Source organism: Acanthopagrus latus, chromosome 5 (assembly GCF_904848185.1).
Source record: "Acanthopagrus latus isolate v.2019 chromosome 5, fAcaLat1.1, whole genome shotgun sequence".
Lineage (NCBI taxonomy): Eukaryota > Metazoa > Chordata > Actinopteri > Spariformes > Sparidae > Acanthopagrus > Acanthopagrus latus.
In genome coordinates, this window is record NC_051043.1 from 13579877 (window position 1) to 13607857 (window position 27981).

Consider the following 27981-nt stretch of genomic DNA (forward strand, 5'->3'; position numbering starts at 1 on the left):
GAAATAAGTCTGATGTGCTGCATGCTCATCGTCGACCGAGACATCCACACTTTCCACCTCACTGGTGTGGAGTCATCCAGTATAGACATAATTCAAAGGATACTGGGCTGGTTATCTTTACAAAAACTCTCAAGTGAAGGGGGATTTGTGAAGTTTCCAACACTGAATGGACAACAGCATACATACATTTGGAATATGAACAAGGCAAAGAAAATATACAACACAGTCACCAAGACTTAAATACATAACTCACTACTGCACTAAAAGGGTCCTTGAAGAAGTGATGCGAGAAGGGTACCTAACGTTAAACTTGAATCATATGGCCACTAACCAGGCTGTATTTGATGTGCTGCGAGAGCGGCTGCTTGGTTTGCATGTAGCCTTGGGAAACTACGATTGATTGCTATTTGATTTGTGATCTGGCCAACAGAGATGCATACATTTGTGTAATTATAAACAAAAGTGTTTTATATCACATCTGGATTTGATCCGGATATGAGATACTTGAAACGACAAGTATGAATGGGGCCCTTGTAGACACACGGTGCCCTACACCCTTACCAGTCTAAGAGAGGAGTCAACAGAGACAATGGAGGAAATAGACTATGCAAATTGAGAAGAAATTGGGAGAAAAAAATGTAAATTAAATAGCTGTAGGACATGTGTAGTGTGGTTGCACACAGCTTAAATACATGCAGACATTGAGCACATGGCTTTAAGATACACTTTCATTACTGTAGCCAGTTGAATAGAGCAGTTACTTATAACGATTTTGTGGGTTGATTATTTGAGGATCTTTTCCTGTGTGTTGCAAACAAACACAGTTTACATCCCCTGTTGTGAAATGAAATGAGTGATAAATGTTATGTTCACCAATGCCAAAACAAAAAACATAGAATAGTTATTTTTCATGTCATACTCCATGTAACTATGTTTAACAAGTGCTGTGGATTGACCCAGCTCATAATGCTGAATACGGAATATAAAATGCCTCTGTCTCTGTTAAAAACAGTTGGACTCCGTCCATCTCTTTCTGATGTAACACAAACACGTCCAAGCATTTCAGCTCTGTTGTGTCATTCCATCAAGAGATGAGGATCTCTTAACCAGCTGCTGCTGGTGTTATTGCCACCCCATAGTCAAGTGTCTCTGTAGAGAGTTACAAGCAAAGAACAACACCATAAATAGGCCTGAGCAGTTTGTTTCTCAGTTTGAGTCAAATAGTCAACTTAATCTTGCATTCATTTTTAAAGGTAACATGAACAAAGTAAACACTGACTGCTGCTAACTGTACCCTATGCTGCAGCTATTTGTGACTTGAACTGCCACATGCTTGTTAGCTGTGCAGCTGGTAGCCCTAAGAGGCAGGAGGGAAGGGAGGAGGTTGGTCATTATTGCATAGAAAAAAGCAAATAGAGCTAAACATATTTTCATATCTAACTCCCTGAATTAATGGTTTATTTCAACCAAACCGGAATGGGTGATTGTTGGAGAACCGGAAAGACAAACTTACCACTTGCTTACATCCCCCAGCAAAAACTTGGGGGGGCTATAAGACTATCGCTTCTCAGGGTACAAAGTGACACTACAAGACAGGGCGAGCCGGGACTAGCTGGTTAGCATGCTAATTTCAGTATCTCTGCAATACTACACATTCTTGCGGCTCTGATACGGCGGTTAATGATCTTAATGTCACCCATCTTCCAGAGCTGGACTTTGCTGTCAGAGTATCTGATCTAACCCAAACACACAGACCAGGTGTCCGCAATCCAGTTCCTCAGTTGGACTGAGGTCATGTGACTGAGGTGGCCAGTGGCTTTAAGAAACTTTGGTTTTCTTACGCATTTTTATTTTGTTTTTTTATAAAAGCCTCGCTGCATTGTCAGTCGCTATAAATCTTATCATCTGGCATAGTGAGTGGAGCACCGTGGAGATCACAAGAACAAGAAAGATAACAAGCAAGTGGCATTCAGATAAAAAGGGACATGAACTGACGTCTCACTTTGATATTGTATGAGGAGGTTTTACTTTTCAGTCTGTGACCTTTGGTCACAAGAAGTCAATAAAATAGATTCCTCATTGACGTCTGCAGCAAGTGACTGAAACTTTCCTGGATCTTTGTGGTCTCTTATCACTCTCTACTCTAAATAATTTTACCGTTGTAAAATACCTCTCACGGCATACAGTAGTATGTAGAAATGTGAGATCATTAGAACTGAAAGTGAACTGAAATTTGTTCTCAGGTATAATTTGGTCAGAAATGTGGAGTATTACCTCATGGCACGGACACTTGAATCCAAAATAGCTTTACTTGAATGAAGAAAACACACAGACATGTCCAGATGCTGTATAAGCCCATGACACAGCTGGACATCCAGTGTCAGCTGTTGCTGTAGCTCAAGTTTTACTTGAACTAGGCCCTGTCTTTATTTCAGGGCCTGGGATCCTTTGTTAAGTCTAGGTTTCACTTTGATAGCAGTCTCACATAAAATAGGGACCCCTGTTATCTGGAACCATGAGGTAATACTTTCCTTGTTGTCACATATAAATTAGGCAAGTGGTACCAGAGCTGGAGAAGGACCTCACAGTAGAGCCGAGACGTAGAGAGGCAGAGGAGGCGACAGAGGGCCAGCAGCTGGTTCTCAGTCTCTCGACCACTCTGGAGCTAATTTATGGTCATGTGGCATCTGTGCACTTTCAGCAGAGGATTTAATGAGGACACCAAACTACCAACTACCCTCATTATAATTTATAAGTGACCAGATCCAATTTGTGTTTTTAGACACTGTAGCCAAATTGGTCGTCATTAATGTTTAATCCAGGTTTTTACCAATTAACTGCAAATAGAATCTTCTAAAAATCAATGTCTTGTGTTTTATTGATACTCTTTTAACATTGCTTTGGTAAACTGAGATTTCTCACTGTGATACATCAAGCATGTCTCCGTACAAGTTAAGTTTCGTGTTGTACTAAAGATGACTGATTACTCTGGCTGCATGTAAGGTGTTTAACACACACACCTCAACCTAGGTTAGGTGAATGAATTCATAAGGTCAAGGACATGGTAGTAGTCTGTCTTGCACTACTGCCTCATGTTTACAGTGTCAGGTTCACAGCTCGGTTTCCTATCTCAGACATATACTACTATGTTACTATTAATTTTGTACTTTATGTGTCTGTAATTATTTTGTGCATTCACATCCCTGTGAGCCCTACCTTAATGAAGCCGCAGCTCCCTTTTCATATGCACATTATTATGTCAGTGAATGATTAACATAAATGATTACACATTGCCAGTGGGTTTCGGTGTTAATGAGCACGGCAGGTGTTTAAATGGACTGGAAGTATCGCAGGTGTTTGAATTTACATAATGTACGGTACTAGGCAGAGTCAAGCTCCTGTGAAAAATTCATTCATGATCATTTTTGCTCACCAGATAATATTAGAATGCAGGATCCATGAAAGGTCAACTTATCTCATGAAAAAAAGATACAGTTTATTCGGTGGTGTGTATTTTATACCAAATTACAAGGGTGTACTAATTGTTCATCATGTTGAAGATGTTCAGAAAAATAACTCAAATGATCAACAAAATGTGAAGAAATAACAATTTTGCCAGTAGGACATATGTGTGTATTGTGCTGCTTAAGTATGCTAACCAGCTAGCCCCAGCCTATTCCGGTCCAAAGGTCCTGTGCTAGCAGTAGCGTGCGCAGACTTTATGAAGGGCAGGGGCGAAAAGAAGGGCACTTTAGCATGCGTTTTGGCTCCCATGAGGGCACTTTAGCGCGTGTTTTGGCTCCTAAGAGGGCAGTTTATCATGTTTTAACCAGCTAAGGGGGCAGTTTAGTGTGTTTTGCCAACCAAGAGGGCACTTTGGCATGCTTTTTTGGCTCCCAAGAGGGCACTTTAGTGCGGGTTTTTCAACAACTTGTCCACAAGGGGGGCGACTGCCCCCACCCTTGTGCACATCACTGTGTGCTAGCACTATAAACACCACACTTCCTGGTGTTTCATGGCTAACTGAGCAAAGTAGCAGACAGCAGCTAGAGCTTGCTGGAGATAAATGGTTACTCTACCAACATGCTGCGCCCTGTTTGTCTATGACAGTGAGTATGATTTAGACAGGTCGAGAAGTCTTATTTATTGCTACAGTATATTAATTAAAGACAATGATCTAGCACACAGAGAATTCTTTGTTGTTGCTAGGATCACTGTGGACATCCTTTATGCTAACTTTCATTGTTCATCATCTATGTCATAATGGCACAATTGTGTTTATTTGGTCTTTTTGTGAGTATAACTCAGCCAAACTATGCTGTTATGTATTGAGTATATCTCTCCAAGTATGATTCCTACATCTTGGTACATTAGCCTACAAAACCAAGCCAGAGAGCCAGAACTTTGGGTTCTATCCTCCTTAGCACAGAATGCTAATGACAGTGAAACATTTTATTGTAGGAGGAAAACCAAACGAATCTATGACATCAAAGAAAAATGTGAAAAGCGATGGATAGTGGTATCCATGGCATGAGTATTTAATTTCTCCCACATAACAACATGCACACACATTGATTTCAGAGCGCTGATGTTTATCAAATATGCATTATGCACAAGTCAGCTGACCCATTCAAGCAGTGCTTAGCGGTCCTCTGGGTGGTGAGTAATACAAGCTGAGCTATCAGCAGAGAAAATCTCGACTACTAACTCTGCTCTCCTGCCCTCACCTCTTGCATGCAGACAGGGTCACAAATAGAGATCCAATCCAATCCAAATAAAGCCTGATTGAGGAACACATAGTGCACAGCTTGTCTAGGGTTTCTGACTTCCTACTGCGCCCTATAACCTTGACCAAAATAAGAATTGCCTCCACTGACAGAGGCAGGTAGCCCATACTTCTGATGATATCGTGGGCAGTTTCACCTCACCTTTGCCAGGTTTGTGATGATCAACAGGGAATGGAACGTCACTGAATGAAAAGACTGCAAGTCGTCGGTCCAGATGGAGTGCATGATTCATTAGCAAAGAGCGTTTGTTTTTCTTTTGGTGCACTGAAAGATTGGAATAAAGGAACATTTGTCCATTCGCCACCCTCTCCACGTGTGTTGTATTGGCACTCTGCAACACTCAGACTCCATTATGCGATATAGTCATAGTCACCAGTCCCCAGAACAAATGTTGCCATGTACGCTTCTGCAAACCATGGATACATTTTAAAACTTGACTTGAGATAAAAGTTTGCTCAAGTTGCAACTGAAGTTTTTATTTTTTTTAATTTGAAATTTCATGTGAAGATGCTGTGCTTGTGCACTAATTAGGTTTGAGCACCAAAAACACTATGAAAGGGCCACAAAATTATGTTTTTTACCATCCTTGCTTTCTTGCATTAAGCATGGGTAGAAATTATCCAAATGTTGTCACGTTACCTTAGACAGTGTTCTCTTAATTGATAGCTATCACCACTATCCCCTCCTCCTCCTGGCATGAAAGTTAACTCATATGCATCCCAAATATGAACGTTATATGACACATATTGTAGAAATGCTCATGTGATACATTTGAAAATGTACAAGTTTACAAATATGCTTGTTATTTGCAGAATCATAAAATCCAGCATTGTATTCTGGAGGCTGGGCTGGTGTGCATACGGAGTAGCCCAAATGGTGTGATTTTTTACTGGAGTTTTTAATAAAAAAAAAAAATATATATATATATACAGTATATATATATATATATATATATATATATATATATATATATATATATATATATATATATATATATATATATATACATATATACATAGTATATTTGGCTTACTCTAAAGGATAATAATTGATAAACCTGCAAAACGCTTTACAATTGAGGCTCAGTCTGTATTGCTAATAATAGGCTGCAGTTGTATTGATTTTGAGAGGGACTAGGCTGCATTCACCTTGCAGGTTGTGTGATGCACCTAAATAAGGAGGTGGTCAGTTGTTTTTGGTCACTGTTTGTGAATCTGTGTGCATGTAAGTCATTTTCCAATATAGGAAAACATAAACACTTGTAAGAGAAAGTGTTTTGTGTGCCTTTTTATTTTTCGACCAACAAAGCAGCTGACCCAGGAATTCCGATCATTACTGTAATTGGATGTGCTTCTCCATGCTTTCAAATCAATAATCATGGAGTGGCTGACTTGCGTGAGATGCCACATGAAGGCAGAAGCCTGGAGGACCAGCATCTTGTGTCAGTGAGCAATGACATCTCAGGATGGAAGCGGTACCCAGCGCTGTCCTCTGAAGCACAGGTCCTGAAGGTCATTTGGGCTGCATGAGTTGTGTTCAGCCTCTGCAAAACACCGCTGCCTACGCAAAGGTCAATACGAATATCACAAAGCCAGTGTGTCATTGTCAGCATCTCAGTGCGGAGAGGCCTACATAGTGTCAAGGAAATCAGTGGAGGGGGGAAAGAAAATATTGCCTGAGATGACACGTTGGAGTAGAGAGAGAACATTTTAAAGTAATAATCCACAAATTTCAAGGTTTTTCCACACAGCATCACCAGTCACATACAGTGAAGAGAAATCTCTATAGATGGCTCCATCTTCTTTGTTTTTTCAGCTCAAGTCAAGTAACCCCACCACTTTGTCTAGATTAAGATGTCTCTACAGTCAGTGGATGGATCACATGAAATTTGGTTCATGGATGCATTTCTGTTATTCCGTAAAATATGTCAGGATGTAGCAAATTAATTTGGCACAAAATGTTAAAAAAAAAAAAAACATTCATGTTCATGTGTTTTGTTCATTACTGGTTTGTGAACAGGTTCCTGCCATCTTCATCAGCCTCAGTTATAAGACTTACTATTGCAGCAAGCAGGGACAACTAATGCATCACTTCCTGCACAACTGAAGGATATTAGTATTAACACTGTAAATGTCCAGTCACAGGATATCAGGATTATTCCTTCAAGATTCAATTTTTACTGTCCAGCACATCATCAGGTTAAGAGAGAGTCCTTTGAGAAAGACCTCATCTTGTCCTGCTCTTCCTTTTTCATCACAGACAGCAAACCTGAGTGACCGTGAGGCTGTGCACCGCGGAAGTCGACAGCGGTGAACAGGGCTGAGATTTGAGAGCAGTCTGACAAGGTGTCAGGATGACAAATCCTTGCACCGGCTCGTCCTCACAGATCAGCAACAATGTGCAGCGACAAGAGGAAGGGCCAGATTGACTGCTGCTGTAACTGGCTCCGACAGCGCAGGAGCACCTGAGTGTACTCGAGTCTACGCTCACAGACTAACTGCTGTCAGTCCTCACTCAGCACCCCGCTGCACCACCGGAGCCTTAACAAACTGACAGAGGCAAGCTGTGCGATTTAGTTCCCCGCTCACCCACACTTCACGACTTCAAGTCTGAGGCTGGCCACACACACACACACACACACACACACACACACACAGTACAACTTTTGCGCAACCATTGGCAGATTTTCAGTGGACGGCAACACATGGCATTGACATTGAAGGATATAAAATCATACTCTGTGTTTGTGGTTTTCATAATGTGGATCAATCAGGATTTTTTGCATGACAGGGGAAAAAAAACAGATATACTAGAGGAGGTAAAAATTGCTCAATGTTCTCCTACCCAATTCCGTAAGGCAAAAGGAACCGGTCACATCAAAATCTTACCACAACCAGGAAATGACTTGTTTGGTGACTTCACAACAAGGTGCAAACTGTCCCCCCAACTGCAGTGAGCACTTTTTTGGTATTCAAGTTCAACAGTTCCTACTGTCTATTGTGAGATGGTCTGCTGCAGCTTAATATTTTAGTGCACTAACCATCAACTTAAGCAAATCAGTAAAAGCCACTGTCTATAAGCATTTGAAATTCAAATTAGCTTGACGGATCCAACAATCACATAATTATTCTGCACAGAGGGGCTTTGATACAGATAATGTTTTGTACATTGTTATCTCTTTTTGTTACGAGCCTGCTGCTTAATGTCCCTCAGCATGATAAATGGTATTGCATTTTAAAAATCTTGCAGACAATCGCTGTCAGAGAATTAAATAATGACAAATAATGTTCTACACAGGTCAGGGCACATGTAGTCATTTCAAAAGCAGCACACTGAGGCTGCTCCATCCAAAGGGCAATCCATTATCGTCAATCTCACCAGTCTCTGTTTTTATTCTCCACTGTTCTTAAATGACGGAGAGAAGGCAGAATCATAGTAGTTGAGCAAAAAACAAGAAGTTGTCCTCGGGGTTACAACAGCCCAGGCTTTCACTGGAATGCACTTCAAATTGGAGGAGAAGGGTTTTCAAATTAGGTGATTACAGTCCACGGATCTCGACCTCTGCTGGTTCCATTTTGACTGGTCTGGTAAAACTCCTAACTTTTCTAGAAATTGCTTTAAGTTAATTTGAAAGAAGGAAACACTGACTAGACTTGCAGGTTTACCAACACATCATACAAAAAAAAAACAAAAAAAAAACGGGTTGACTCCAACGACTCAGAAAACATCGTATAACACCATTCAGAAATCAGCATGGCCGCTGGTGGATAGGCAGGCAAACCGGACCTCCGTTCTATGCTTGGTTAAGTTTGGTCAGGTTTGGTCACTAAACTGTTTCCTCTACTCTGCCACTCTCCATCTTACAATCCTTGTTTTCCAAGTTTTTTAAGATTAATCCCTGGTGTTGTGGAAAGATCTCTCTGATGTCTTAATCTCTCTTACTTCAGACGGGCTCCATTTATAAAAACGCGTTAATGAATGGAAATAATTAACAGTGAAAAAAAGATCCCTGCTCCTCTTTGATACATCCATCCATTAGCTATACCTGTTTATCACTCAGGGGGCTGGAGCCTACCCCAGCTTGTGTCTTATGTCTTGATATTTTGTCCCCTTTTTGTGTCTCTTCAGTGTTCTCCTCTGAGCTCTCTCCTCTATCTTCTCCCCTCTGTCTTTTCCTCTTCCTCCTTGCATGTTTGTCTCCCTCTGTCTGTCAGTGTAGTTTCCTTCATGCTTTCTCCTCTGTGTCTTTCCCTCATTATCTCATTTGTCCTCCTCCCCCCTCTCTCCATACCTGTTCCTCGTTCCCTCATCAGTGTTTCTGTGTATTTAAGCCTTGGTTAAACTCTTTGTACTCTTTGTTAGTTCGTTGTTGGTGTTGTGTGTGATGTTTCCCCTGAAGTTCCTGCGTTTCCTCACGTGTCTCCTGTTCCTCTGCGGTATGTTTTTGAATTTTGATTTCTGTTTTTTGTTTGTTTTTTTGTTGTTGGTTTTTTTTCTGTTTTTGATTTGAACTTTGCCTTTTTGTTTGCACTTTGTTTTTTGGTCTCTGGATTCATTTTTGTTTGTTCCCTTGGTTTGTTGCTTTCAGCTTTTGTTAAATAAATCTGCCCTTTTGCTCTCCCCTACCCTGCCTCATTGTTTCTGCTTTTGGGTTCACCTTTTTTAGTTTTCCCCTTTTTAATACCGTAATAAGTGAGATGCATATACATTAGGTAGTATGGAGTAGGCATTGTTACATTAATTGTACACACAGTAATTCATGGCAGAACACATTCGAAGAAAGCTTGACAATTTATTTATTTTTTTTTTTTTTTTAAACCAGGCAGTTCCATCAGGAGTTTAAATGATGGGAAACTCAAATAGCAGGAAGTTGTTCTAAGTCTCTCTGAGAGATCTGGTTTACATAGTGCTTCAAACTCCAAATTCCCCGTCTGCATTATATATCAAGGGGGCTCTGTGTGACCAGCTGTAGCAGATTATGTGTATTAATCATTTTTATTGGCCAAATGAGACCTTCCCTGGATCTCTTGGTCACTTATACAAGCCTGTGGACAGTTTGTTTGAGCACTTTAATGGTGCTGGGCTGTGGGTTTCTTTTGTGAAAAGACTTTTTTGTGACCTTTCACATCCTCAAGTGCCTCATCTCAGTGAGCAAGAGTAGCCGATGCTTAGTTTAGAAGTGGAATCTGCTGACAAAAACCAACAACCAGTGTCAAGCACAACACAGATCCACAGAACCCCTTTAAAACAGTGGGGTGGAAGTTTGCCTCTTGTTTATAGGTATTGAACGAGTCAGATTTATATTTAGAAAAAATGAACTGTGACTTTACCCTCGGACCCCGTATGTGTATATGGTCTATGTTTCTAATAAATGCACAATGAGCTCCCTGAACACTGACTAGTTTAGAAAGTACAACTAGTTAAATGTACTGAATGTACCAAGTGAATATGGACACAGGGGTATCAGAGCATATAGGCAGCTTTCTAACACTCATATACACACTTGCAGATCTGTATCACAGAGAAAAACAATGGGCGGACTCATCCCATACACATCGTGTAGGAGGGCCCTGATTCTTGGCAGTCTGCCTCGCGAACATGTATGAAAATACAAGGCGATGAGTCAACACGCAGATGCTCCGCAGCTCGAGTAAAAACACAACATTCATGACAGTAAAATCAATAAAACGCAAGGAGGCAGAGATATCTAGTGTTCACTTTGAAGTGTACAGGGGCGGGTGCCCTCATGTACAGTTCCTTTGATGCTGGCAACCTTAAAAAGCATGCATTTACCTCCTAGCAGTATGACAGAATCTAATTACAGAAAGCTGCCCCCAGAAAATAAAATGAGAGCAAAGAAACAATTTTGGCTGTCACTTTGACACTTTGCAGATAACTTCCCTGCATGTTAATTTGCTACAGGCCCATCCCCGCAGGAAGTGGCATGGACTATCAGCAGCCTCTCGTGCTGCGATTGGCCACCGGTGGTGGCCGTGGGAGGAAGTTGATATTTCAGGACACAGCACATAAATCGGATTAGCAGATAATTGACATGTTTACTGGGGTATTTATAGCTTCCATTTGATTGGGAAGTAGGGAACAAGGCTAAATTCATGGTCCAATTACATTTGAGGATATAACTGCTGGGTACACATATGCCCACGCTACCTTACAAATCTGATTTACATCGCCATGTGCCGGGAATTAATTGAGGGTGACCTTGAAAAAGCGTAGGTAATTGGAATATTTCCTGCAGCTGCGGTTAAATGAATGAAAAATAGTGAAACATTCTGAGCAGATATGATAACGTTATGTAAATATACAACCCTCTTATAGCCTAACATACCGGGGCTACAAGAGAAGCTCATTCACAGTAAAATGCGAACAGAAAAGGAAGTTTTCAAGTAGTTTTTAGGCTTTGTTATCTCTTTGGCCAGCAACATGGTAAACTCGAGCATGCTGTGCGTACTTTATTGGCATCACCTCTTGTGATATCTCAGCGCAGTTCAAGTTTGAAACAGCTCCCTCTCACTGCCATTTGATGTTAACAGATGTTATAGTTGTTGTGACATCTGTAGCATTACCAGTAGTAACCCCACATATATGCAAAAAAACTGTTGGAAAACTGTTTACTGAAGTCATGAATCAAGTGGGAAGTCAGATAATTTTCTCTACATCTTACAGACATTTAAACTTCTCATTTAAACCAGTGGAGTTTCCCCTCGCTGGCTGGTACAAAGAATGCTGGTTGAAGGCACTTTACAGACCTGGACGCTCCATCCATATCCAATACAGTCTATGGACTAAACGTGAGCAGTTCAAGAGCACTGATTTTCCCCTCTTAGACTGTTTCATATGAATTTTTTATACAGGCTTGAAAAGGAATAAGTACATTAGGCAGAAGTAAGGCTTAGAGAAACATTGAGACATGTTCTTAAACCTGATATGTAACATGTAGTAACAAGTAAATATAAAACATACAATCTAACAGTGTAACACACTATATATATATATATATATATATATATATATATATATATATATATATATATATATATATATATATATATATATATATATATATATGTATATATGTATATATGTATGTATGACAGAAAGAAGAGTAGAAATCAGCCTATTCATATGAGAATGTATCCTTTGCTGGTCAACATAATCTGCAGTTTTGCTGCAGGAATGGTTAAACAAAGTGTCCTTCCTGATCACTGAGTGTTTACATGGGGAGGTGTAAGGGACGCATTGCGAGATTGTAAAGATGCAGTGCTTCAGATCTCTTTCCCCATGTTTAATCAAAGCTTCCCTACTTAATTACTGGGGCAGATTAAAAATAGCAAAAGCCAGAGTGTATGTTCCCCGTCAGCCCCCACAGCCTGTCAGAACTGGCAACTGAGCCTGTGGGCAGCATATGTGAAAGACTCATCTGCTACTATCCCTTCTCCCTTTAATGAATTTACTACATGACACGAAAACATTCCAGCCTCTTCTCCCCTCCACTGATAGCAACGAAACATGTCAGGAGTCAGTGCAGGAGGAGAGCCACGCTCGCTGAGAGAGTGGGCGCTCCTCTAGGGCACAATGGTGCTCATTCCCCGAGAGTAACGCCTGTTGACATGGCTGCTGGGAGACTGGACATCTTTGGGGAGATGCACCAAGTCCACAAGAGATGCCTGCTTTTTCATGTGCTAAAACAAAATGTCAACGTGCTTGCTGTGGCCGTGCTCCTGCTCTTTACTTGAGGGAGATTTTTATGTCGCTGTGCCCCAAATAGAAACGCATCGGGACACATAGCCTCATTTGAATAGGTTTTATCTTTATTTTTTGGACTCTGATGGTTTTTGTTGACGTTGAATTTGTGCTGAATTATGTAACAGTGTGTGTTCAGTGGACTTTGGCGAGATCCTTGTGATGACAATGGAAAGTATAATTAGAAAAGTCCTTATGCTCCGAGTGGGAACAGTCGCACAGAATCTTTTGACAGAAGGCAACATGCAGGAATTGGCCGAATGTACCGCCAGCCCAAACAAGCGGATGCTTTTTTTTCTTTTTTTTTTTTTTATTAGGTGATTACAGAAAGGGATACTAAAACAGTTTGGGAAATTTGGACTTACTTCAGAAAGATGCCAAATGTAATGCAAGTAGCAGCCACAAACAATGAAAACAAAGGTTACTTTCTGTTGGCATTACATGAACAGTTCATTTGTACATCAGGCACACAAAAAGTACTAAAATCCAATAAAAACAGAGGTGTGTCTCATTCCACCAGTACAGGAAAACACTGTTGCAGTGAGTCAATGGGTCACATGCCTTGGAAGCTATTCGAAAAACAATGATTCTTCATTAAAAATCTTAATAGAAATTTGATGAATTTTCATCTAAAAAAAATATTCAATGTATTTAATCTATTTACACTCACACCTGACTGCATACTACTGCTACCTTTTCTATTTGTGAGGCCAAGTGTGACTTACTCCCTACTGCACTGAGCATTTGAACTACTTACCTTTCTGACCACAACACACAACACAGCACACTTGTCCGACTCTCCTGTGTCTCCAGAGGACAGACAGATGGTGAACTCACAGTCATGAAAGCCAGCAGACAGCTGTCAGCCAGACCCTGAATAAAAGATTTTGCTCCAAGCAGACAGAGAATAAAGGGAATAATGTCTTTTTTGGGTCAGTGTCCTCAAACATGTCGTCAGAGTCTTTGCAGTAGCGCAGCGGCCTTGGTATAATTTCTTTAGAAATGCCATGAAAGTTTGAACGGCTTCTAGCGGCCCTTAAGGTGAGTCTTTATTCATCGCCATGGACCTATCAATCTAGCCAGCGTGAATAATGAATCTTGTATGACAAACGGTGTGCATCTTTTGATAAGAATTTGCTCTGTGAAGCTAAAAGGCACGGGGATCTGTGTCGATTGTCTCCTGTTTGAAAACGAGGGGGAAAAAAAAAGTTACAAGACGTACAACGCCATCACTGAAGCAGTTATGCGCGTGTGAATGTATCATCACCCGAAGTCACGAATGTAGGCCACGGTGTCATTTAAGTGTTTCTTTATTTACAAAGTGATGACATGCTTTGCCACTCCCACAGCTTCTTTCTGAGGGTAATGACAAAGCGGTCAGACAGAGCAATTACAGAGCCGTTGTAGACAGATCGATCTCACACAATATAAAATAGCAGTTAATTACAAAACGATGAAAGACACCGGTACATCTGTTTGGAGTAATTGTACAGTATTTTCAAAAATCGAGGTAGAAAAAGCACACACTGCTGGATGGATTACTGATTTGACACGAGTTCATACAGGTTCCCCAAAGAGTTCAAACTGGATTGTGGTCAGCAGTGAAGTGATCCTGGTTCAAAAAGGGAACAAGAAACACTTCTGACAACCAGTGGAGCAAATGAGTCTCGAGAACATGTGAAACTGCAGAGTTGGTGTAGCTGCAGTGGCTGTTTAAAACCGACGAGGTCCAGCATCGACATGTGGAACGAAATCAATGAAGGCAAAAATTGACACAAGTGATAAAAGTCCACAGCATCAAGGTTTGATGTCACATACAGTATTGACTTTGAACTCAAGTGTGCGATCAAGTGCTTGGGTGAAACATGGAAACACTTCTTCCAAATAGTCATCTACTATTCAAAACCTTTTTAGTACCTATGTATACAGTGGCGTGTAAGACAAGTATGTTTCATGCAGACACTACACAGAATACTTTCAGTTTCTTTTTTTATAGCGACAAACACTGAGATTTCATGAATGGAAAATGCTTTTTAGCACAATTCTCCACCCACCTCCATTCCCTTGGCATCGCCACATCTTTAAACATTTGTGAAATATTTACGGTGCTCCTGTTAAATTTAGCGAGAGGGCCAAATTGAAAGCTATGACTGAAGTGATACAAATAATATCGAATCCTGGCAAAAAGCACAATACACCTCCAAGTGTTTCACTTTCTGTTTTGAAATCAGTCTAGGATGGGCTCAAATGCATGTCAAGATAAAGATGTTCAGAAGACGTTACGCAATACAACAAATGTTTTTCATTATCAGACATCAGTTTTGTTAATATACAGAAATCTGTTCGCTTTCTGTTCCCTTTGAAAGCCCCCGGATGATGGATTGTGTTTACATGTCATTTCCTTTGTCACCACATTATCCTACCATAAATCCGGAGCCAGGACGGAATTGTGGCATATGCACAAAAGCAGTGTCGACTTGAATGGCGCATCAAGTACGCTCTATGATTTTCTTTCCCAAAATAGAATGACTGAGTCACACACACACCGAAGTGATCATGCTGTCTCTCTGCCTTTGCAGAGGGGCTATAGAGCCACCAACAGTGACTCGCATTCTGTCATTGTTTGTCTTATCTACAGGCCTGTGTTCACGTCGCCCTTTAAGCACTGACTGTAGAAGCACAGGGCCACCATACCCCTCTTTTAGAGAGTCAATACAGGCTGCTGAGGTACTCTGCTTTAAACCTTAAGAGCCTCGTGCACGCCCACAGCGGACAGACGGCGGTTGATGTTGCGATAACGACAGCGGAGAAGGTCACGATAAGTGGACCGCAGGTCTCGATTGAAGAAGGCGTAGATGAAGGGGTTCATTAGGGAGTTGGCGTAGCCTAACCAGAGCAGCGTGCGCTCCAGCCAGATTGGCACACAGCTACACTCCACTCCACAGATAAAGGGCCTGGCAGTGGACAGGATGAAGAATGGCAGCCAGCACACGGCAAAGACCCCCACAATGACCCCCAGTGTTGTCGCCGCTTTCTGCTCCCGTTTGAAGATGGAGATGTTTCTGCGCTCACGGTTCAGCAGGCGGGACAAGGCGGCACAGTCCTCCGCCACACCGGGCGGCTTCAGGCCCTGCATCCGCAGTGCCTCATTAGCCACTGTTTCAAGGCGCTCCCGGCGCGAAAGGTCAGTGAAGCGGTGCTTGGCGCCACTCTTGCGAGCTGCCCTGAAGATCTTGTAGTACATGACCAGCATGACCAGCATAGGGATGTAGAAGGCTACAGCTGTGGAATAGATGGTGTAGCCAAAGTCTTGGCTAATGAGGCACACGCCGGCTGTGTGGACGTTTTTAGCCCAGCCGCAGAAAGGTGGCAGGGTGATGGAGGCTGAAGCCAGCCAAACTCCCAGGATCATCTTTGCCATCAGCTGACCGTTCTGCCGCGCCGGGTAGGTGAGGGGCCGTGTGATCCCCAAATATCTGCAAAGAAAGGAGACAGAGGAAGCATCAGCACCAACTTTCAGGCAGCTTTTCAGCATAGGACTGTAGAAGCTGCCTCGATATTTGCTGCGAAGCCCTTTCTACCCTGTCTGAACAGAAACTTTGTCATAGCAGAGACATTGGTGGTAATTACATATCACATTTAATGCCAGTTTTAATTGAGATGAAACAGTATCAGTGTAGTAGCATCAGATGCATGTCCAGTCATTTTAAAGACAGACATTTAACTAAGAGAGCAGAAGCTTTGTTATTGCCTGGAGGGCCTTTCTTTGACTTTGCAGGAGCTTTGCAGGTAGAGCGGGAGCTATCAATCAAACAGGCAGCTCGGTAGTTTCAAATAGCAGCTGGAGGTGTCAGAAAAATTAAGACAAAGTGAGGTGTGAAAGCCTTCAGTTTGTACCAAACTGGGAAAATGGCCACTATTCTCACGAAATGATGAATCTGTGTGTACGTCTCAGCATGTTTTGGCTGTATGCCTGCAGCGTTCATCAGCGTTAAATGCGTCATTGATGAAAGCTGTATCTTTGACATTCCCGGCTGTTTTTTCTTGCTCTTGCTCTATTGTTAATCAAGATGAAAAGCTTTAGGGAGCGCCGGCCAATTCGCCTTGTCGTCCACCAGTGATGCTATCAGCACTGTGGACAAATTCAGCTCTGTCAGCCTGGGTGGGATGCTGCACCTTATCAGCACCTTTGGATGTTGAGCTTATAGAAGTCAGGTACCGTCTAAAAGTTTTGCACATGAGCCTTAATGATAAAAAAAGTATGATTTTGTGCGTGTTACAAATGCAATGAGCCCGTATAAATCTGAACTTAATATTCTGATACATTCAGACTGAAGGACACGCATTAATTAAAAAGCATTCCTAATGCCAAAATGAATGTGAAATCCATTCCAGTGCATTTTAAAACTTGACTGGCACACAGCTCAGCAACAGAAAGCCATTTGGATATACAAAGTCGTACTAATCCAAGATTTTATTCATCACATGCTAATTGGCTTTAGAAAACATGGGGACTACAGTCCAGCTTCTCTGCCGCAACCTGCAGCTTGTTAACAACTGACAACTCTCAGAGCAGGTGGTATTGATCACCATCAGAATCACCAGGAAAGGACAATAAGTCTACAACCGCGCCGCAGTTGAAAGCACTCCATTATTCAACAAACAGGTCAGACACCAGTATTTAATAATCAACTTCAAAAAGCCGGGCAGAGTTGCCATCGTGCACCTGAGGCATGTGATTTCATGCAACTCAGAGTTGCCATGACAGCAACTGAAACGTCCATCATCCATCAGAGACGGGGCTTGGTCGCCTGTGGCAGCTCAGGCGGACAGGGGCCCGCGTAGATGACCATTTACCATGAGAACTTTTTTTTCTGTGCTGTGAATCAAGTTAACATGTAAGTGACTCTGAACTAAAAAATCCCATTACAGAATCTTAGAGAGTGACTTTGCTGTTCCCCTTTTAAACTCTGGTTCCAACACACCATTACAATGTCCTCCTTAAAGATCCCTTGGCTCAGATTACTTGTGCCCACTGAATATTATGTAACAATTATCGCTTTATTCAACTACCAATCCCTCCAGTCACTGCTCTGCCTTGCTTACAACCCCCACTTTAAACGCTCTTAAGCCTTACAAAGGGTCACTGAACACATGCAGGCGAGCAATGTCAAATAGATGCAAGACAGACCCTGAGATGTGCACACTCCATGCTGTGGGAATTCTTTGAAATGTATAATGGAAAACCCAGTAATGCAACACTTCTCTCTGAATGCATTATTCAATGATAAGGAAGGTGGCTGTGATGCTTATTTGTGGGGATGTTTGTGTGTCTGTGGGGGTGGAGGGCAGTTCTCCGCAAAACTATGACTCATGTTTGGCCCTTTAGAAGGCAGAGCTTTTTTCAGGCGAGACAAAAGCCTCTCACCAGCCTTGTGAGACAAACAACTAGGCCAGGTTGAATAAAACGGGGAACAGTTTAACACTTCTTTAACACAGCTTCCCGCGTGTGTTTTAGAAAGATTAGCTGATGCATCTGTGGGACCTGGTTGATTTTATCTAGTGCGCTTTGACATAAGATGATTAAACTTTACTATCACTGGTGAGCCATTAATAGGATACAGAATACATGGAAGCTATCAAATAATGAGCACTGCAAAATGTGACATTCACAATCAATAACAGCAGCCTTAACACGTGGCAAGCAAAAGCATTAAAATGTGTACAATAATGTAATGTCAATGGAACTGTCAATGTAAATCAGTGAATACATTATGATCAAAATAAAGCTATAAAGGCAACACTGAAACATCATCTCTTTTAAAGGTGCATTATATAAAAAAAAACAGGTCGCTACAGTAACCAGCTAGCAAACTCGACTGGGAGCTTGGAGCTGCAAGGAAGTGTTGCTGTTTACAGCGCTCTTGCTGCAGCAGTTGGTAGCATGCTAACTTCAGTACATATCTCTGCAACACAATGCACACCCATCCTTACGTCAAGATAATTTCTCAAAATTCTGTTTTTCAGTGTTTTCAACTAAAACTCTTGCATATTGCACATTTGAAGTTGTGAGTAAGTGAGTAAGCAGACACAGAGCATTAACATTCATCTGGAGATGTATCTCTGTCTACCTGATGAATGCATGTCCAAAATTCACTATGCTTTCAGCTCTGTTCTCCACTCATTCTAGTCACCGGAATAAAATGTTAGCATGAAACATTTCATGCATCAGCATTGGAGAAGAAATTGCGGGTTTTGGATTAAGAGCAGCAGACTTTGAGACCGTCGCTGCTTATGGAATCTTTTTTGACCATTCAACCTGACCTACCTGGAAGAGAGCTGGGCTAAGAGCCATGCTGAAGGCAGCTTGTATTTAAAGCTACCCCTGGATGACATTCAGTTACAGGAAAATGAAATGGATAAATCGGACTGGTCATGACCTGTTGTGTGACTACATCTTTACAGACCCGTGGCCATCGCAACATCTTGGATCAAGCTGTTGCATCAGATGGAGCGCAGAGGAGAGGTGGACTGTGTGTTTACATAACTGATGCTTGATGCTCACGCTCAGGAAAAGATGATGGACTATGTTTCAGTTGTCCAGCTTTTGATAGGAACTTGCCGACAAAATCCTCATCCTCAACATATCTGCTGTTAGCAGAACCGTATTGTCAACATTTACTCTGGCGACTAGGTTTCTCCTGAAGGGAGAACATCTTTTAGCTGCTAAATGCTCCACTATGCTTTGGTGCAGGGCATGTAGTGTACAGTGAACGCTGGGTTTTTTTTAAAGAGCTTTTAGCTGAATACAATTGCCTGCTGCAGCTGAAAGCTACATGCATGAGAGCAGTGACAGTGAATCAAAACCAGTATCACAACAGGGAGCTTAATGATACTAACAAGCTCAGTAGAGCTGAGAGGGACTGCAGGTTTGAATTCCCCGTGGGTTCACTTATACAAGGAACACCTCTCATTTGATCCATTGTCAATAAAAAATTCTACTGAAGCAGCTTTAAAATAACAATATATAATCGTGCTTTAAAACAGCAGTGGATTAGAATCACTTCCCAGAGAACAGTGTGCGCTCAACAGTAATGGTGACACACAGAGTTTGGAGGTTATTTATTTATTTATTTATTTACTTATTTATTTATTTATTTATTTATTTATCTTTTTTTTTTTTTTTTTTTTGTTCGTGTCTCAGGAGGATTTGAGGCACATCCACAGCCACAACTGCCTTCGGGGATTACCCAGCCACAGACAGTGTGCCCGAGCTAATGGAGAATTCTATTACTTCTGCTAGGCTACCAGCTAGGGCACGGTAAAGTGAACTGCTTTCTGTGCTTCTGTGCTTGAACGCTGCAATCGGCCCTGGTGAGCAACAGTCGTCAGTCATCTCCGGGAGCACCTCGCAAACCTTTTACGTCTAAGAGAAGATACACAGTGAAATATTTACCAAGCCGCAGCTGGTTTGGCTGGAGGAGTGGTAAATTTAGAACGGGTTCTCCTTAAGAGAAAGTAACAGGACAGAAGGGAAGTCTGTCAAAATTCTTTTTTTTCCCAGTTCTTTCAAGAAACTTTCCACTGGAGACTCCTCACTCATTCATCTCAACGAGGCATTTTAAATTCCTATGTCCCCGCACTGGAGGGCAATCCAAATTGAGCCTGTGAAACAGTGAAGTGTTGCCCATTTTAGGGAGAATGTCTTTTTTTTTGGTTACAGCCTGAGTGAAGTGGGCACTGAGATGCAGATGTCGCCTGAAATCAAAGCATTTTTGTTGAAGAACTGTCTCCTCAAGAACTGAGACGTGCAGCTTGCCTGCTTTTTTTACCCAGCAGTCAGTGGTGTGTTTTTACTGCTTTCATGCTTGGTTTGCTCTACGTAAAGTGAGTGACAGTGAAAATCTGAAAACACCCGATCCATCGTTCTCTCTGTGCTCAGTGTATAACTCCTGTTTTTGGAGGGTAATCATCTCGCAGATTGTTTTTCTTTGTCCTTTCTTTGGTGTTTGGTGTTCAGCTACTTAGTTTCACTGGATGGACTTGAGCTAAACCGGTAAATAACATCAGAAATCGAAAAAGAAAAGAAAACTGTGTTTAATACAGCAAAGGTCTTCATCAGAGGTTGTACTCTGATAGACTGAAGAGCACCAAATCTGTCTGGCTAGAGTTGTGGGATTTCTCCGACATCAGACAACAACCTGAGTCCTCGAGGAATGCTCCAGCGCTCCGTTTCTATTTGAGGCACCTCCGTAGGACAGAAATCGAGCTGCCTCCCTCACAAAGCACACTGCACAACATTAGTGGAGCTGTAATTTCCTCTCCAACAAGGAAGCAAAGGAGAAATCCGATCGGCTCCGTTCTTTCATTCACACACAATTCATCCCTGCGCTGTCGAGTTCACGCACACACCTGCGGCGGTTTAGGTTTGTTCTCTGACTCCTGCTCACGATTAGGTTGGGGGTGAATGAGTAAAATAGCGGCAGCTGTCTTCTTTTAATCTCATTTAGAGTCTTACATAAGCCGAAGTGAGTCATCCCTGGACAGACATACTTCTTCCCTTCAGATTTGTCTGTTACCTCCAGCCAAAGGGCTGCCAGCTTAGGTCAGCCTGGTGTCAAACAGTCTGTGAATAAGTGTTGGCTCTTATTTTAGCCCGCACGTAGAAGCAGATGTCACAGAGACAAAAGGAAAGCTCACCGGTAAGTTTACAGGTCGAAACTGTGTTTACTTTATGGTGACTAAGGGCTTATCTAAAACTCTGCTAATCTTTTTTTAATGAAATGAGACCAACGTCCGTCACAGTCTCTGATGTCCATGACCTGACATCAGTATTTCAGGCGTTGCACGTCTCTTGCCTGAGTCAACCGTGATACTAAGCATTAACAGGTCGGTTCACCCAAATTACAATAACACATATTTATCTACCTCTCATCATGTTTCCTCTAACGATCTATCTGTGGAGCTGCTAATTACACAATTACACTTTAATTACTTTTTAATTACTTTGATATCACTGAATTAAGGAGCCTGTACTGTATGGGCCGCTAAGGTTTTGTACATATAATCCGCTTTTGGTTTTGGTGAAACATAAGCACTCGGTCTGAATATTTTTAGCCACGCTAGCTTGGTAGCTCTAGGGATTGGAAAAGTCGGTCAGTCAGATGGTGCAACGCTTTGGTCCAGAGGAAAATATCTCAAAAACCAGCTCCTGGACGGATTGCCTTGAAATGTGTACAGATGTTCATTTGATTGGACCGATTTGTTAATACTTTGGTGACCTTTTCATTTAGCATCTAGCGCCTCAATGTGTTTGCAATATCACTGTGAGTATTTGAGCACCATTGCACCGTCTGATGTTCTGCTGTAGGATCCCTACTACATTTTATTTCCCCTAATTCAAGCATGGCAGGCAGAGACGTATAGTAGGCAGGAAGCCATCTGTTTATGGAATCCTGGGATTGCAGTTCTATCTTACAACTTAACAATACAATGCATGCTTGCTTTTGGCCCATGAGGTACCATTTAGTTTCAGGCCCTCCAAAGGAAAAAAAAGCTTGGGCAGCCCTGGACTGTTAGTCCTGTAAATGTGTTGTCTTTCTCCATCTCCCCGTCACAGTTCTGAGTAAGTATGAGATCTGATTTACGAGACTCTCAAGATAAAGATCATTCCACTTCCCTTTCACATTCAACAGCAAGTGTTACTAAAGGATTTTACATGGTTTCTGTTTCTGAGAGAGATTGAGAAAGTTACTTGACTTGCCAGCGCAGACCTTGAAATCAATCAAATGCTCTCTTTGTCTGTAGCCAGGCACATTCAGAATTCAAAAACACGATACAAGAAGCAGTAAGCACTGCAATGATATATAGAGACAAACCAACACGCATGGTGTGACTACGAACAAAACAAAAACAATTGACAGCTCAACAGTAAATGTTTCTTCTTAGATTAAATTGGAAGTTCCTCATTTGGAATCATTATTAAAACTTGGAGTATTCTGATGGTTACTGTTCTGGCCTGTGAGGACTTAAAACAGCAGCTACCTTTGGGGGGAAAGTCTGACACAAAATGATCTATAATTCTTTTTACTCCAGGTATCTGGCCAGCTGTGACTCCCTAAATAATTCTGGTTTTCGATCCGCGACACATTGCACCCTTGACTACACAATGTTACGCTTTACAGTGGAGTCATAAGTTTTGGAAAAGGTAAGCTATTAACAGAATTATTGTGTGTACTTGAAAGATACACCTTCCTCCAACGCTCCCAGTCCCGATGCCTTTACAATGTCTATTTTACTTCCTCCTAATTGTTGTAAAGCGGCAGCTTCAATATTTTATGGCCCTTACTGCACGGCAAACCAGCTGTTCCTGTCGGAGGTTTACTGGCTCTCACAGCAATAGAGATGATGGGCAGCTATTAGTGCCACGGTGATAAATGGATTCCACTTCTAACAGTCAGCGTTTCCATCCGTGTTAGAGCTGGGTGTCCTTGGACGACAAAGCAAATATCCCACAGGCTCTATATAGTCGAGTTGAGTTGAAAATAGGGTAATAGAATAGAGATGTGGCAAGTTAAAACCTAAAGTACACATAATGTCAGTAACCTCATATAAGGTCATCCAGTTAAACCACAGATGAATAGACTGCCTTATAATCACAGATGATGGGTCATACTTCAACAATGAACTAGTTAATGCAATATGTTGTGAAACTGCGTCTGAAGACTGACCTGCCACACTCAGAGGATGTTTATGAAGCCTTCCACGGCAGTGACGGACAAGACACAATTATCATTCAAATGGGAATGACGGCAAACACTTTTGAGTCTTTCATGAGAAGTGCTGCATTTATTTGACCTTGATTACTTTACTCTCTTCCACACACCTGCTAATCACTGCCTAAAGTGGGCTGGATTGTCAGTTTCAGGAAATTACATAAATTGCGAGATGCAACCCCCACCCCCAATTCCAACATCCAAGCAGTGCACTGAGGTGTTGTTTCAGTGGAAGTAACACAAACTGAGAGATACAACCTGATTACCAGACCAAAAACCAAATTATGAAGTGTCTCAACTCTTCAACGTGTTTAAGGGCTGAAAACAAAGCAGCCAAAAATATCAAGCAGCGTACGTAAGGTAACATTATCTACATTTTTTACCTTAAAAAAAAAAAAACAGCTTCAAGATCACTCTGATGGTACAGTGTCTTGTGATAGGGTAAATGGTGTCTCTGTCTCAGCCACTCCGCTCCCCCATCCCATGTTTCAACACTTTCAATTCAATGGGAAGGTCGGATCACTGTGTTGCATCTATACAAGATAGTTTTCAGGACATAACAGTGTTGTCGTACAAAATGACAATTTCTACATAATGCTGCCTCAAGGCAAAATGGTGCATCTTGCGATTCAAGGCAATAAAATGGTTGGATATTTCAATGGCATTGTTATGGCAGCAGATTAGAAACTTGATGTTTTCAACAGGCTATCAAATCATCATCATCAGTACAAGTTTTCACTGTTGAATGTGTTCCTCTACTACAAACTGGACACTACAAAAAACATTGATTAGGTTAGATGAGAGAATTAATACCATACAACATGTCTGTGCATCTAATATGAAGCTATCTAGAAGCGGGTTTGCTAATTTTTGAATTGACAAGAATTGACAAGAAACAATGGGAGCCATCTGGCCTGCATGCCTCTGTCTATAGCAAAAGGCAATTTTTTTCAGCACATTGAATAGATGAGTCCCACACTAAAGGATAAGTTCACCCCAAAATGTTTCCATCAGATTGGGGGTGCATAGATAATGACTGAGTTTTTGCATTTTAGTGGACTTATCCTTTAACCCCTCGTAAAACTACAGTGACATTTACACACTGCTGTTTGGGGTTAGGAGACAGATTTATTTAGACCTCCCTCTGTTTCCAGTCTTTACTCTAAGATATGTCTTTGGGTTAATGTCTGGTGCTAAATGGAGACACACACATTAGAGCCATATATGCCAACTGCCCACTCCATCAACCTGCTCCTCACCACCACTCACCATTAATGAGCCTTTTCCTCTTGTCAAATAACTACTTTTAAGGTCAACTATGACCTCTGTTGCTCAACATTAACATTAACATGCCCCACAGCCTCATTAACTCTTACTCTGTTAATTCTGCTGTTAACCGCTCTTCACTAGCCATGTACAGCTCCCACACTTGACAAGGTGAAAACACACCACGAAGCACCCAACTTTCACCATGTGACCAGGTTCAAGGGACCACTGCTGCTACTTTCTGTCGATGTTTCCAGCTGTGGTTTCGAGCATGCATTGTGCTGAAAAACACCACTGACATCCTGCCCTTGTCTGTATATTACTCTACTGCAATGCAAAGGCATGGACAGTATGTGCAGTTTATTTTAGGTCTGACGATAAAGCACTCGACAATCCCATGACCATGCATTATTATTTAACATGTTGTCTCTTTTAGGCTCGGATTGTCCCGGCGGACTCTGACAACAACATACGGCCTTGATCTTTAACTTGTGTTTCGACCTCTCTGTGCCGATAATAACAGCCTCGGAGAGCTTCTCTCAGCTCCGTCAGTCCTCAAGATACTTCGAAAGCACTCACACATATCTCTCGAACGTTCAGTCTATCATACATCACACGACAATGTGCCCATGTGTGACTCCATTCATTCCGCTGCAAGTCCTAAGTGTTTTTTCCTCTCCCAGCACAAGATGGATTTGTGACTGGGTGGGAGAGCTGAAACAACCTCGAGATGCAACCCCCACCCCCAATTCCAACATCCTAGCAGTGCATTTGTGACTGGGTGGGAGAGCTGCTGTAAATAGACTGAGTCAAACTGACTCTCCTAAATGCATTTCCTGTCTTACACAGTACGCCATGACAAGAATGTTTCTGACTAAAGATTAGGGCCACACTGTCAAATGCAGAGATAAGGTTAGGCCAGGGCATTGGTTATCTTGTGGTTAGATGAGAACATGATAAGCAAAACATCTTCTTTTTCCTTCTTTGTTTTGTAAGTTTTTTTGTCCTTCGTCGCTTACGAATGCCAAATGTAATGAGTAAAACCCATCAAATGATTCCTTTGGCAACACTGAAAGCACCCTTTTAATTAATCATTATCTTCAAGTGTGCATGATACTCTAAGTTGTCAGGAATAGTTCTGTTTCTCAAGAAACCCCTGTCTCCTAGAAATGATGTTTATATACTACTTGATCCAGTTCAAGGAAGGTAGTTAGAGCAGATGTTGGCCGTTCAAAGTGCAGTGCTTTGACTACAGAGAGTGAGGTTCGCATCCTGTCTGTGGTCAGGTTCAAGCAACAAAAGCACGTTGGTTAAGCTTATGTGGATTAGGTGTTGGTTTTTTGTTGACTGTACCATAAGTAGCACATTTTGTTTCATGTTTCCATTCAGTGCACTGTGAGAGTCTAAATATAACCATTACTGTAAAAGGTTAACAATTCTCGTATCACTCCTGGCAGCAAATTTAGAAATATCAGATATTGTTAGCAGCAATCACGGTTTGCAGTTCCTAGAGAGTAGCTACTACTGCATATGAGCAAAAGGTAGCATGAAGCCTTTTTTGCCTCCAGAGGAAGCTGTATGTAATAAATTGCCTCTAGTGATGTCACTCAGTGGCTTTATTGCATTGTGGGTAATACAGGTGTCAGGAAACGCCATATGAATCTCTGTAGGGTTTTATTTTGAATGTTGATGATAATCTGAAGAATGCAAAACATTTTGGGGAAATACTTAATGTTCACCTCGTGTGTTGATCTGAGTTATAATCAAAAGTTCGGGTGGGCCTCAGAAGAATTTCCAGCTTCAAACTGGGCCACGTCATTCTCAAGTTTTGGGAATGGCTGAAATAAACTATTTAAAAACCCTCTTGGACTAGCTGGAAAAATGCAGCATTTTTTTTTTTTTTTTTTTTTTTTTTTTCTGAGCACATAAATTTGTCAGACATGCGGTTCTTATATGGACAGTGATGCTACAAACGTAATAATCCTGTAAAATCCGAAGCATCGCTGCAGATTAAACTACCAAACAGTAAGAGCTCAACTTGAAACATCTCCAGCATACACATGAATACAGCAGCAACATCAGTCTGTAGACCTCAGATACAATAATACTGACGGGCACCATTTAAATGACTTTACTTTTGATGCTTAAAGCTCATTCAGCTGATTCTACTTATATGCTTTTACTTAAGGATTGAATGTAGCACTTATAGAGAGTCTTTTTTTTTCACTGTGTGGTACAGCACTATTATTTAAAAGATCTGAATACATCTTTCACCGCTGTACATGGCTTGCTGTTTCAGGCTTTTAATATTCAAAAATAAGTCGGTCACCGCTTCAATTTCCATGTCTGTCCTATAACCAGCTTTTATGTTACCAAAATAATGAGGTGAATACTTACTAAACTTACATTTGATTCTAAACAAACAGGCTTTATTTGTTTCATTTTTTTTTGACCATGTACAGATGCTCTCCAGCCAGCAGAAACCCTTAGCCGTATCCTGTGTCTCAGGTCTTTTAGGTTTGTGCAGCATGTGGCTGCGCATTGTCTCCTAAATCTGGGCCAGGATGTTTTTCAGAAGTGATGAGACAAGCTAAAGTAAACGAGACAGTTTCCTGTGTCTCCAGGCTCTTGTCGGCCTACCTCATCTCACCATGTCACTTTCTGAATGGATTTTCGCCTGCTTGTTATGTATTTAGCCATTGTCTCTGCTCCCTGTCAATTCCTTAATGGACTCCCATTATGATGGCAGCCATGGTGACCAGATTTGTGGTACCGCTACAAAGCCTCTTTTATGTAGATGTGTGCAGAGGGCTTATGCTTAAAAATCATCTTCAATTTCAATCTAATATGGCATGTGAAGTACATTGGCTGTGGTCAGCATCCCCAAATCTGAAAACTCATTTAGTGAAATCCCAAAACGTGAAACCCTCTGAAATATTAATGAGTGTGCTAACTCTCGCCTCATTATTATACAATGACTGAGGTCTTCTAGTGGAAGGTGAATAAGTGCCAGCGAGTCCATCTTCGTCTCGTTTCCCTGTCAGGATGATGTGAGAGAGCGAATGTGAAGAGCCCCTCCATCTTTGTCACCTTCCCCGTGGTTCTTTCACTGAGCGCGCTCTCTCCCAAAGGACACCTCCGAAACTAAATAAGCTAAGAGGAACTCTCAGATGTGGGGGAGGAATCTATTTCTCTACCTCCTCCCATTTTATATCTGACCTTTCAGGAAAATCATGTTGAACAATTTTTAGTTACCAAGGATACAACAGACAGCTCCTCTTTGCAGTCGACTTACTTTCACCCAATTTGGCATCTCGCCAGCAGTTAGTATAGCTGAAGTAGCTGTGTGGCCCATTATATGTCATCATTCCGTGGCTCGGCAAATATAAAAC

General features: G+C 41.6%; 1 protein-coding gene across 1 annotated transcript in view; it reads right to left on the bottom strand.

Annotated features, from left to right (window-relative positions):
- Positions 1-13850: 13850 nt before the first annotated feature.
- Positions 13851-27981, bottom strand: part of htr7c (5-hydroxytryptamine (serotonin) receptor 7c) — a 29129-nt gene continuing 14998 nt past the window's right edge. Inside the window, exon 2 of the mRNA XM_037097018.1 lies at positions 13851-16024. Within this exon, the coding sequence (XP_036952913.1) occupies positions 15286-16024 (739 nt within the window). The 3' untranslated portion in view covers positions 13851-15285. The remainder of the gene's footprint in view (positions 16025-27981) is intronic.